General features: G+C 44.9%; 1 protein-coding gene across 1 annotated transcript; it reads right to left on the reverse strand.

Annotated features, from left to right (window-relative positions):
- On the reverse strand, nucleotides 1,802-2,221 carry LOC109226293 (RNA-directed DNA polymerase homolog; the record flags this gene model as incomplete). Its single annotated transcript, XM_019391080.1, has 1 exon — nucleotides 1,802-2,221. A coding segment is annotated over exon 1 (420 nt), but the record flags the coding sequence as incomplete, so codon positions are not given.

Genomic DNA, 13,576 nt, shown 5'->3' on the forward strand with positions numbered 1-13,576 from the left:
CATCTCGGACCTTGCGATCTGCATAGCTCTTCTTCCTGGACTGAGCTGTCCGAAGCCTATCCTGAATGATCTTGACCTTGTCCAAGGCCTCCTGAACTAGATCCGTACCCAACAATCGAGCCTCTCCCGGCTCAAACCATCCCACTGGGGACCGACATCGCCTGCCATACAACGCCTCATGTGGAGCCATCTGAATGCTGGGCAGGTAGCTGTTGTTGTAGGCGAACTCTGCTAAAGGCAAAAATCGGTCCCACGAACCTCCAAAGTCTATAACACAAGCTCAGAGCATATCCTCCAATATCTGAATAGTCCGCTCGGACTGTCCGTCCGTCTGAGGATGGAATGCTGTGCTCAACTCAACCTGGGTGCCCAACTCTCGCTGAACTGCTCTCCAGAAGTGCGAGGTAAACTGCGTACCCCGGTCCGAAATGATAGATACCGGCACCCCATGAAGGCGAACAATATCTCTGATGTAGATCTCAGCTAACCTCTCGGACGAATAAGTGGTTGCAACAGGAACAAAATGCGCTGACTTGGTCAGCCTATCAACAATGACCCAAATTGCATCAAACTTCTTCCGGGTCAACGGGAGTCCAGTAACAAAATCCATAGTAATCCTCTCCCACTTCCACTCGGGAAGCTCAATCCTCTGAAACAAACCACCAGGCCTCTGATGCTCATACTTAACCTGCTGACAGTTCAAACATCGAGCCACATATGCAAGAATATCTTTCTTCATTCTACGCCACCAATAGTGCTGCCTCAGATCCTGATGCATCTTCGCGGCGCCCAGGTGAATAGAATACCGGGAGCTATGGGCCTCCGCTAAGATCAACTCTCTAATCCCATCAACATTGGGCGCACAAACTCGCCCCTGCAGTCTCAAGACACCATCATCATCTAAGGTCACCTTCTTGGCACCTCCACGCTGCACCGTGTCTCTGAGGACACACAAATGGGGATCATCAAACTGCCGGTCACGGATACGCTCCAATAATGAAGAACGAGCAACCGTGCAAGCTACCACTCGGCTAGGCTCAGAGATATCCAACCTCACAAATCGATTGGCCAAAGCCTGAACATCCAAAGCAAGCAGCCTCTGGCTGGCCGGGATATAAGCAAGACTACCCATGCTGGCGGACTTCCTACTCAATGCATCGGCCACCACATTGGCCTTCCCCGGGTGGTACTAGATAGTAACATCATAATCTTTCAGCAACTCCAACCACCTCCTCTGCCTCAAATTCAACTCCTTTTGCTTGAACAAGTACTGAAGACTCTTGTGATCAGTGTACACCTCACACGTCACACCATATAGATAATGCCTCCAAATCTTCAAAGCATGAACAATGGCTGCCAACTCTAGATCATGAACCGGATAATTCTTCTCGTGGATCTTCAACTGCCTCGAAGCATAGGCTATGACTCTGCCATCCTGCATCAATACTGCACCAAGCCCAATACGGGAAGCATCACAATAGACTGTATAAGGCCCTGAACCTGTGGGCAAAACCAATACCGGTGCTGTAGTCAGAGCTGCCTTGAGCTTCTGAAAGCTCGCCTCACACTCATCTGACCATCTGAACTGGGCACCCTTCTGGGTCAACCTGGTCATCGGGGCTGCAATAGACGAAAACCCCTCCACAAACCGACGGTAATAGCCTGCTAACCCCAAGAAACTCCGGATCTCTGTAGCTGATGCTGGTCTAGGCCAGCTCTTGACTGCCTCAATCTTCTTCGGGTCCACCTGAATACCCTCTGCTGATACAACGTGACCCAGAAATGCTACTGAAGTCAACCAGAACTCACACTTCGAGAACTTAGCATATAACTGGCTATCCTTCAGAGTCTGAAGAACCACTCTGAGGTGCTGCTCGTGCTCCTCCTGACTGCAGGAGTATATCAGAATATCATCAATAAAAACTATCACGAACAAGTCCAAATAAGGCCTGAACACTCGGTTCATCAACTCCATAAATGCTGCTGGGGCATTGGTCAACCCAAATGACATGACCAAAAACTCATAATGCCCATACCGAGTGCGGAATGCTGTCTTAGGGACATCGGATGCCCTAATCCTCAACTGGTGGTAGCCAGATCTCAAGTCTATCTTTGAAAACACCTTCGCGCCCTGAAGCTGGTCGAACAAATCGTCAATCCTCGGCAGTGGATACTTGTTCTTTATCGTCACTTTGTTCAATTGCCGGTAATCAATGCACATCCTCATCGAACCGTCCTTTTTCTTCACAAATAACACCGGCGCACCCCAAGGCGAGATGCTGGGTCTAATGAAACCCTTGTCAAGAAAATCTTGCAACTGACCCTTTAACTCTTTCAACTCCGGCGGGGCCATGCGATACGGCGGGATAGAAATGGGCCGGGTGCCCGGAGCCAAATCAATACAAAAATCAATGTCCCTGTCGGGTGGCATACCCGGCAGGTTTGAGGGGAAAACATCTGGAAACTCCCGGACAACAGGCACAGAATCTATAGGAGGAACCTCAGCACTGGAATAACGAACATAGGCCAAATAGGCCAAACACCCCTTCTCGACCATACGTCGAGCCTTCACATATGAGATAACACTACGAGTGGCATGACCTAGGGTCCCTCTCCACTCCAAACGGGGCAAATCTGGTAAAGCCAAGGTCACGGTCTTGGTGTGGCAATCCAAGATGGCATGATACGGGGACAACCAATCCATCCCTAATATGACGTCGAAATCCACCATGTCTAAGAGCAATAAATCAACACGGGTCTCAAGACCCTCAAACACTACCACACAGGAACGATGAACTCGGTCGACCACTATAGAATCACCCACCGGTGTAGATACATATACAGGAACACCCAAGGCATCATTAGGCATAACCAAGTACGGTGCAAAATAGGATGACACATATGAATACGTAGACCCAGGGTCAAATAGCACTGAAGCATCTCTATCACAGACCAGAATAGTACCTGTAATAACTGCATCTGAAGACTCAGCTCTGGCCTGGCTGGAAGAGCATAACGCCGGGGCTGGGCCCCACCTCCTTGACCCATATCCCTGGGACGATCGACTGCTGGCTGGCCTCTACCTCTGGCGGTCCGAGCTCCACCTCTATGATCTCTACCTCCACCTCTATGACCTCTACCCCCACCTCTAGCTGGCTGGGCGGCCTGTGGATCACCTGATGCCTGTATCATAGGACGAGGACCCTGATGCTGGGAACTGCTCGAAGCTCGAGGGCAAAATCTAACAATGTGACTCGGGTCACCACAACCGTAACAAGCCCTCGGCTGCTGAGACTGCTGACCCTGTCGACCTGAATGTCCAACCCGAAAACTCTAAAGTGGTGGGGCACTAATGGGTGCTGATGGTGAACTGTGAGGCTGCTGGTCAGAATAATGCGGCTGAGAACCACGACCACCTAAAGTACCATGAGAAACCTGAAGAGCTGACTGAAAGGGCCTCGGAGGATGGCCTCTACCATAAGAATCTCTACCTCAAGACGAGGTACCACTGAACCTACCTGTATGACGGGGCCTCTTATCTGACCCATGACCACCTCCCTGTGCAAGAGCCATCTCAACTCTACGGGCCGCATTGGCCGCCTCCTGAAAAGAAATCTCACTCCCGACTCCCATAGCCATCTGGAGACGGATCGACTGAATCAATCCCTCAATAAACCTCCGCACCCTCTCTCTCTCGGTGGGGAGTATAACAATAGCATGGCGAGCTAGATCAATGAACCGGGTCTCATACTGTGTGACTGTCATAGAGCCCTGCTGAAGGCGCTCAAACTGCCTACGAAGAGCATCTCGCTGAGTAACGGGGAGAAACTTCTCCAAGAACAACTCTGCAAACTGGTCCCAAGCCAGAGATGGCGACCCTGCTGGTCTGGCTAAACAATAGTCCCTCCACCAAGTCTTGGCGGATCCAGATAGACGAAAGGTGGCAAAGTTGACCCCATTGGTCTCCACAATACCCATAGTCCGAAGAACCTCATGGCAGCTATATAAGAAATCCTGGGTGTCCTCTGAAGAAGCACCGCTGAATGTGGTGGTGAAGAGCTTGGTGAACCTATCCAGCCTCCACAAAGCATCTGCGGACATAGCCGCTCCATCGCCGGTCTGAGTCACAATACCCGGCTGAACTGCCACAACTGGCTGAACCACTGGAACCTGAGCATGGGGAGCTACCTACTCCGGAGTACGTGTAGCAGGAGTCTGAACTCCTCCTCCAGCCTGAGAAGTGGCTGGTGCTACAGGAAGCAATCCTGCCCGGATGACGCTCTCCATGAGGCCCACCAATCGGACCAAAGCATCCTGAAGAACTGGGGTGGCAATAAATCCCTCCGGGACCTGAGCCGGGCCCACTGGAGCTGCTGGGGCTGGGGCCTCCTCGTCATAATCAATCTGAGGCTCTGCCTCTGGGGCTGCTACTCGGGGCTGAGCTCTGCCCCTGCCTCGGCCTCGCCCTCTGCCCCTCATAGGAGCTACTGTTGGTGCTCGAGCTGCTGCGCGGTAGAAGAGGAAGCACGTGTTCTCGCCATATGCGAAAGAACAGAGTAGAGAGACAATCAGCATTTGAGAAACAGAATCGCACGACAAGAAGGACCAAAAGGGAAATTTTCCTAACTCTGTAGCCTCTAGTGGATAAATACAGACGTCTCTGTACCGATCCCTCAGGCTCTACCGAGTTTGTCCGTGAGTTCTGAGACCTATGTAACCTAGTGCTCTGATACCAACTTGTCACGACCCGGATTTCCCACCCTCGGGAGTCGTGATGGCGCCTACTATTAGGAGCTAGGCAAGCCAATTAGTTATTATCTCTCTTAGCAAACCTCGACATTAATAAAAACAACGAAACATTTAATAGAAAAATGAAGTCCTAAATATAAATAAACTGAAAGCAATGCGGAAGTTTAATACAACTTTACCTAAGGACTGGAGTCACAAACTCACGAACGTCTAGAGAATGCTAAATACAATGTCTGAATAAAAACATAGTTTTGTTTGTTCCGGTACAAAGGATAACAAACAAAGATAAAGATAGAAGAAACTCCGGGCCTGCGAACGTCAGCAAGGCTACCTCGGTGTCTTTGGACTGAAGTCAGCTCCCAAATCTACTATTGCTGTCCAAAAGCTGCTCCGGCACCGTGATCTGTGCAAAAAGATGCACAGAGTGTAGCATCAGCACAACCGACCCCATGTGCTGGTAAGTGCCTGGCCTAACCCCGGTGAAGTAGTGACGAGGCTAGACCAGACTACCAAGCAAACCTGTGCAGTTCAATATATATGTATGCAATATAAAGGTATACAGAAATTAACCAGTCAAGGGGGAGGGGGAGCATGCTGTAGGGCTGTAACAGTTCAGGTATAAAAATCAATAATTAAGCAATGAAACAGTACAACTACAATAGCAACGAGAGTAGGAAATCAACAGTTGCACGGCACCATCCTTCATGCTTTTACTCTCATCCTCACCCAAACAATCATATAAAGTGCACGGCATCACCCTTCGTGCTTTACCTCACAAAATGATGACACGGAATGATCCTTCGTGCATAAACACTCATATCATGGCACGGAATGTTCCTTCGTGCATTAGTAATCATATCATGGCACGGAATGTTCCTTCGTGCATTAGTAATCATATCATGGCACGGAATGTTCCTTCGTGCATTAGTATTCATATCACAATTGTGCACGGCATCACCCTTCGTGCTTTATTACTCGTCCTCACCTAAACAACAATCAAAAACAAAGGGGCGAGGGATTAGACGAACAAAATAGGAATCCCGGCAAGGGAACAATGACTACAATTTCAATATTCCGGCAAGGGAGAAAAGTCTACCAAACAGCAAAACATCCCGGCAAGGGAATAACCAATAACTCATTAGCTTTCTTTCGTTTCTTACTTCACATCTCACTATATCACTTGAGCCAATGCTCCCATGAATCTTATAATCTCAGATACCTTTTCAATTCGTATTATAACCAAGCCAATACACCACGAAAATCAAATGATCATAATGTTTTTCACATGTTCTTTACAATATATAAGTCCTCAATTAACATGGAATTCACACAAAATCAGGATAATCACCCTCTAAGGACTCATGGTCATGCTAGACACCAATGTATAGATACTCGTCACCATGCCTATACATCGTACTCGATCAATTAGCAAATAGCAAACAAGACTCAACTCCTATTCCCTCAAGCTAGAGTTAAACCAAACACTTACCTCAACTTCCACGGCCAATTCAATCCTCAATAACCGCTTTCCCTCTCGAATTCGGCTCCAACTCAACCAAATCTACGCAATAATGACTTCACGTTATCAATATGTGCTAAACAAATCGAACCCAATGTCTAGTTATAGCTTTTGCATCCATTTACCCCAAAGGTCAAAAAATGCCCCCGGGCCCACATGGTCAAAACCCGAGGTTCGAACCGAAACTCGATTACCCATTCCCCCATGAACTCAGATATATAATTTATTTTGGAATCGGACCTCGAATTGAGGTCCAAAACCCCCAATTTTAGAAAATCTAGGTTCTACCCAAAATTCCCAAATTTCCCATTAAAAATCTTTGTTTTGAAGTTGAAATTATGTTTAAAGATGTTAAGGAGTAAAGAAAATGAGTTAGAAATCACTTACCAATCATTTTGGAGAAGAAGAATCGTTTGGAAAATCGCCTCTTATGTTTTGGGTTTTGAAAAAAAGTGAAAAATGACTGAAATTGCCAACCTTATATACCCTCTGAAGACCCAGCGCGGACCGCGCAAAAATGGACCGCGGCCGCGCTGAAGAACTATACAAATACCACTCTCTGAACTCTCTAGCGCGGACCGCACAAAGGGGAACGCGGCCGCGCTGGTAGACCTGGGAAATGCTGACTCTCTGAAGTTAGCTACGCAGACCGCGCATGGACGACTGCGGCCGCGCAGCTTCCACCGCGGACCGCACTAAGGCGACCGCGTCCGCGCAGCACGCACCGCGGACCGAGCTAAGGCGACCGCGGGCGCGATGGAGCCTGCAACTCCCTGAACCTGCAACATCTGCTATTTCTAAGTCTAAGACCTCCCGGGGCCTACTCAAAACTCACCCGAGCCCTCGGGGCTCCAAACCGAACTTACACATAACTCCAAAAACACCCTACGGACTTAACCGTGCGATCAAATCGCCAAAATACATCAAAAACAACGGATCAAGCCTCAAAACTCATGAATTCTTCCTAATTTTCATAAAACATCAATTTATTTATTTTTTCCATTTTAAGTCCGAAACACGTCAAACGACATCCGATTTCAACCAAACTTTACAAAAAGCGTTTAACCATATATAAGACTTGTACCGGGCGTCAGAACCAAAATACGGGCCCGATACCACAGTCTAGTTCCCTTGATAAATTTCAGAAAAGCAATTTCACAAAAAAATTCATTTCTCGGGCTCTAGACCTCGGAATTCGACTCCGGGCATATGCCCGAGTCTCATATTTTTCTACGGGCCCTCCGGGGCCGTCCAATCAAGGGTCCGGATCCGTTTACCCAAAATGTTGACCAAAGTCAACTTTAATCATATTAACATCAAAGTTCATCATTTTTCACACAGAATTCGTATTTAAGCTTTCCGGCTACGCGCCCGGACTGCGCTCGCAATTCGAGGCGACTAAAATGAGGTTTTCAAGGCCTCGGAAATGCGGAATGCATGAGAAAACAGTTGATGACCCCTTCGGGTCGTCACAACCTTCTTTCAACACTCCGAAACACGTATGAAATTCATCTGATCCCTCAGGGCTCTAAACATAACATCCACACAAGTCTAAAAACATAGCACGAACTTGCTCGCGCGATCGGAACGCCAAAATAACCTCTAGAATCACGAATCGGATGCCAAAACACATGAAAATCACAATGAACTTCAAGAACTTCTAGAATCGCAACCAAACGTCCAAACCATATCAAATAAACTCCAAATGACACCAAATTTTACGGGCAAGTTCCATGTGATGAAACGGACCTATTCCAAATTTCGAAATTGAAATACGAACCCAATAGCCTTAAAGTCAAACTATGGACAAAACTAAGAAAATTCTAAACCTTTAAGTTGCCAACTATAAATTCTAAATCGATAATGCACGCAAGTCATAATACACTGTGTGAAGCTACTCGTGACCTCAAACTGCCAAACCAGACACAATTGCTCAAAACGATCAGTTGGGTCATTACAATTTCTACCCATTTAAATACAACTACAATATCATACAACTTAAATATAATTTTTATACAATATGTCTTTTGTATATATTTTATATCTAATTTGTATATATTTTGTCTATGGTATGTGCTTCTTCCTCTCTGAATTCCAATCAAAACTTGCCCTCTTAATGCAATTTTGATACATATCAGCAACTTTATGTATAAATATAGTGTTGATAACTTAAATATAAATTTTATACAATGATTCATACATTATACAACTATTTTCCAATTTTCATACAACGTTCAAATAAAAAAAATATATAACTACAACAGAATTTTACATACAATTATAATACAACTTTACTATAATTTTGCAAGTATATTGTATGTCATGTGTTATTCTTCTTCGAGTTTCAATCAGAAATTCAGCCAAAATCCAGTTTAATCTTCACCAAAACACTCTCAAAATTGAGATATAATCCAATTGTTTGCAACAACACCCAATCCAAACAAATAATTTTTTTTTGAAACCAAAATTTGATTTTAAAGCTTCAAAGCTTTTTAATGGCTGTCAATGGTAGAGAATCAAACACCTTCAATATTTATTGATTGACAATTTCAGTTTAAACACCAATTATGCAACATGAAAGAAAATTGGTAAATTAAAACGATTGAAATCTATTGATGAATTCCATTAAAACTCTATACAACAAGAAAGAATAAAAAAAATAGAGAACATTAAATGAAAAACAATTGGGGAAAAATAGAGAAGGAGAGTAGAGAGACGAAGAGAGAGAGAGAGAGAGAGAGAGAGAGAGAGAGAGAGAGAGAGAGAGAGAGAGAGAGAGATGGAGAGTGTCACGACCCCAAATTCCACATTAGGCTGTGATGGCGCCAAACACCGTTGTTAGGCATGCCAACACTAATCAACTAGTGAATCCTCATTTAAATAATTAATACGTGAAAACCTTTTCTTATTAATAAAGAAATTAGGAGTTTGAAACTTAAGCATAAATAGATGAACGTAATAATTACGAACTAAATTCATGATATTAATCCAAAAATCACAAGTCTACCATTGTGTGTGCCAAAACCTGGTGTCACAAGTATATGGGCAATCTAGTAGAATATACAAAACCATACTATCCTATTATCTGGAAAGGAAATAGACAGGAAAAGTAAAGACATAAAAGACTCCAGCTGCTGCAGAACGGCTCAGATGGGCACCTCAACAGAAGTCTCAAGCTAAGGAGCCCATTCTACGCACCAGACTGATGGCCAGATGCACCTGCCTCAGAGCCTGTACAATCAAGTGCAAAAGGCGTAGTATGATTACATAAACAATATGTACCCAGTAAGTATCTTGTCTAACCTCGAAGAAGTAGTGACGAGAGGTCGACTTGACACTTACTAGGGTCAATAAATTTAATAATATAAAGTTCAATATTTGAATTCACAATGTACGTAGGTAACAACAAGCTCAAAAAAGAATAATACTGAAAATCCTTTCGTTAAATCAATAAATTTAGGTATTTTCTTCATTTAAACAAGTGACCTTTCAAGCAATGAATCGTACGAATTATAAGGGGTTCCAATTCTATTATCACACACAATTACCATCGAGGACGTTCGGCCCAATCCAACATAAAAGTAAACTGTGCGCTGCCGAGGGTCGAATGACCCGAACCATATATATACAATTATCAACCTGCCAAGGCGAACGGCCCGCTCCTGTGAAAGTAATGGAAATAATCACCCCGCTTAATATACTTGTGACGCAAATAAGTATAAATATAACTTATGTTTCCCCAATTCTTTTCAAAATAAATATTTACTTGAAATCCTTGAAATCATGTCATTCTCAACGAAGTTTCATTCAATGCAAATCAACAATATAATCATATAACGGTACCCACAAAGCATGGTGTAGGCCTAGAACTACCCGGATACAACAAGAATAGTAGCTACGTACAGACTCTCGTCACTTCGTGCTTCATAGCCCCCACAATTAATCATATATTAATTAAGTTCACCTATGGGGAAATTTCCCTCTTACAAGGTTAGAAAAGAGACTTACCTCATTTCAAGCCTACTTCTAACTCAGGAATGCGCTCAAACCCTCAAAACAGAGCAGCACAATCCGAAACTATTCAAATAATGTAAAAACCAATCATTATAGGCTTACAAGTTCATATTCTAGCTATTAAAGTGATTATCCAACCCCAAAGGCAAGATTCCTTAATTCACCCCCAGGCCCACGTGCCCAGATTCCGGAAACTTTCAAAGGAAGTTGTTATTCATAACCTATGGATCAAGAATATATGATTTTTACTTCATTCCATAACTAATTTCGTGGTTAAATCTCATTTTTATCAAAACCCTAGGTATTGCTCTAAATCCATAATTTCCACTAATTTACATGTTATAATCTACCCATAACTATGTATTAAACTCATATTAAGCAGAAATAACATACCTCACAAAGCTAGGTTGAAATCTCCCCCTTTGAAGCTCCCAAATCGCCCAAGTATGGAGTAAAATGTATCAAAGATGACACAACTCCCGTATTAAATGAAGGCCACTGCCTTCAGCAATTTCCACATCTGCGGTGAGGGGACCGCATCTGTGGTCTCGCTTCTGCGGGCAATTTTCCGCTTCTGCGAAAAGGGGCTGGGCCTACTGGTGCCACTTTTGCGGAAGGCCCACCGCATCTGTGGTTTCGCTTCTGCGAAGGAGGGGCCGCATCTGCAAGTCGTTTTGCCGCACCTGCAGGCTCGCATCTGCGGCTGGCCAACCACAGGTGCGGTTATGACAGCACCTGGAGCTTCAGCTCCTCCTCCAATTTTTTAACTTAACTCGAGCCTCGTCCGATTGACACTCAGGGCCCCGCCCGAACATACCGACAAGTTTGAAATGATAAAACGGACTCGCTCGAACCCTCGGAACGCCAGAAACAACATTAAAACTAGGAATCATACCCTAAAACCAATTTATTCAAACTTTTGAAGTTCAAGTTCTTCAATTTACTTCCAATGTGATGAAACACACTTATACTACTCGTATTGACACCAAATTTTGCGTGCAAGTCTTAAACGACATTATGGAACTATTCCCGATCTCAGAATTCTATTCTGACCTTGATATCACAAAAACCCGCTCCAAACCAAGTTTAAAGAACTTCAAAAATCCTTAAGGAATCAACTTCCACTATTAGGTGCCAAAAACGCTCCCGGGTCATCCAAAGCCCGATCCGGACATACGTCCAAGTCCGAAATCATCATATGAACCTGTTGGAACCGTCAACTTTCGATTCCGGGGTTGTTTACTCAAAATGTTGACCAAAGTAAAACTTGGCCTTTTAAGCCAACCTTAAGGAACCAAGTGTTCCGATTTTAACCCAAACTCTTCCAAATCCCGAACCAACCATCCCCGCAAGTCACAAATTAGTTAAAGCAAGTACGGGAAGTCTTATTTAGGGGAACATGATTCTAGAAAGCATAATGACCAGTCGGGTCGTTACATTCTCCACCTCTTAAACAAACGTTCGTCCTCGAACGGGTTTAGATTCATAACTGAAGTGCTAAACAAGTGTGGATATCTGATCTACATGTCCTCTTCAGACTCCCAGGTAACATCCTCGGCTGGTTGGCCCCTCCACTGGACCTTTACCGCAGAAATCCTCTTGAATCTCAACTGGCAATCCTGTCTATCAACAATGGCAATTGGATCCGCCTCATAACCCAAGCTCTCATATAGCTGAATAGTACCAAAGTCTAACACATGAGACAAGTCGGTGTGATACTTTCGAAGCATACACACGTGAAAAACTGGATGAACCCCTGATAGGATAGGAGGTAGAGCAAGCTCATAAGCAACCTCCCCAACTCGCTTCAACACCTCAAATGGGCCTATGAACCTTGGGCTCAACTTGCCCTTCTTCCCGAATCTCATAAGACCCTTCACCGGTGAGACTTTCAAGAGAACCTTCTTGCCGACCATGAATGATACATCCCGCGCCTTCTAATCCGCATAACTCTACCGTCTGGACTGTGCTGTGCGAAGTCTTTCCTGAATCAACTTTACCTTTTCCAAGGCATCTTTCACCAAGTCAGTACCGTACAACTTAGCCTCGCCAGGCTCAAACCAACCGATAGGAGAATGACATCGCCGACCATATAAAGCCTCATATGGAGCCATCTCGATGCTGGACTGATAATTGTTATTGTAAGAAAACTAGGCCAAAGGCAATAACTGATCCCACGACCCTCTAAAGTCAATCACGCATGCCCTCAGCATATCCTCTAATATCTGAACTATCCGCTCCGACTGTCCGTCGGTCTGAGGATGGAATGTTGTGCTGAGCTCGACACGGGTCCCCAACTCACTCTGAACAGCTCTCCAGAAATGTGAAGTGAACTGAGGGCCTCTATCTGATATGATGGAAACAGGCACACCGTGAAACCGAACTATCTCCCGAATATAAAGTTGGGCGAACATCTCTGAAGTATAGTTAGTCACAACTGGAATGAAGTGTGCCAACTTGGTTAGCCTGTCGACATTGACCCAAACTGCATCAAACTTCCGCAAGGTCCGCGGCAACCCAACTACAAAGTCCATAGTAATGTGATTCCATTTCCACTCAGGTATAGTCATCTACTGAAGTAGGCCCCCCGGCCTCTGGTGCTTATACTTGACCTGCTGGCAATTTAAACACCTAGCTACATACTCCACTATGTCCTTCTTCATTCGCCGCCACCAATAGTGCTGCCTCAAGTCACGATACATCTTCGTAGCACTTGGGTGAATAGAATACAGCAAACTGTGTGCCGCCTCAAGAATCCTCTCCCTTAGGCCATCGACATTAGGAACACATAGGCGACCCTGGAGTCATAGGACACCATCCTTGCCAATAGAATCCTCTTTAGCACCACCCTGTAGTACCGTCTCTCTGAGAACTGACAAGTGCGGATCATCAAACTGCCGGTCCGTGATCTGACCCAATAATGAAGACTGGGTAACAACACATGCAAGAATCCGGCTAGGCTCCGAAATATCCAACCTCATAAGTCTGTTAGCGAAGGACTGAATGTCCAAAGCTAGTGGCCTCTCCTCTGCTGGTATGAATGCCAAGCTACCCATACTCTCTGCTTTCCTGCTTAAGGCATCCGCGACTACATTTGCCTTGCCCAGGTGATAAAGAATGGTGATGTCATAATCCTTCAGTAACTCAAGCCACCTTCGCTGCCTCAAATTGAGATCCCTCTGCTTGAACAAATGTTGTAAGCTATGATGATCATTATAAACCTCATATGACACCCCATACAGATAATGCCTCAATATCTTAAGAGCATGAACAATCGCTGCTAACTCTAGATCA

The sequence above is a fragment of the Nicotiana attenuata genome, chromosome 5 (assembly GCF_001879085.1).
Source record: "Nicotiana attenuata strain UT chromosome 5, NIATTr2, whole genome shotgun sequence".
Lineage (NCBI taxonomy): Eukaryota > Viridiplantae > Streptophyta > Magnoliopsida > Solanales > Solanaceae > Nicotiana > Nicotiana attenuata.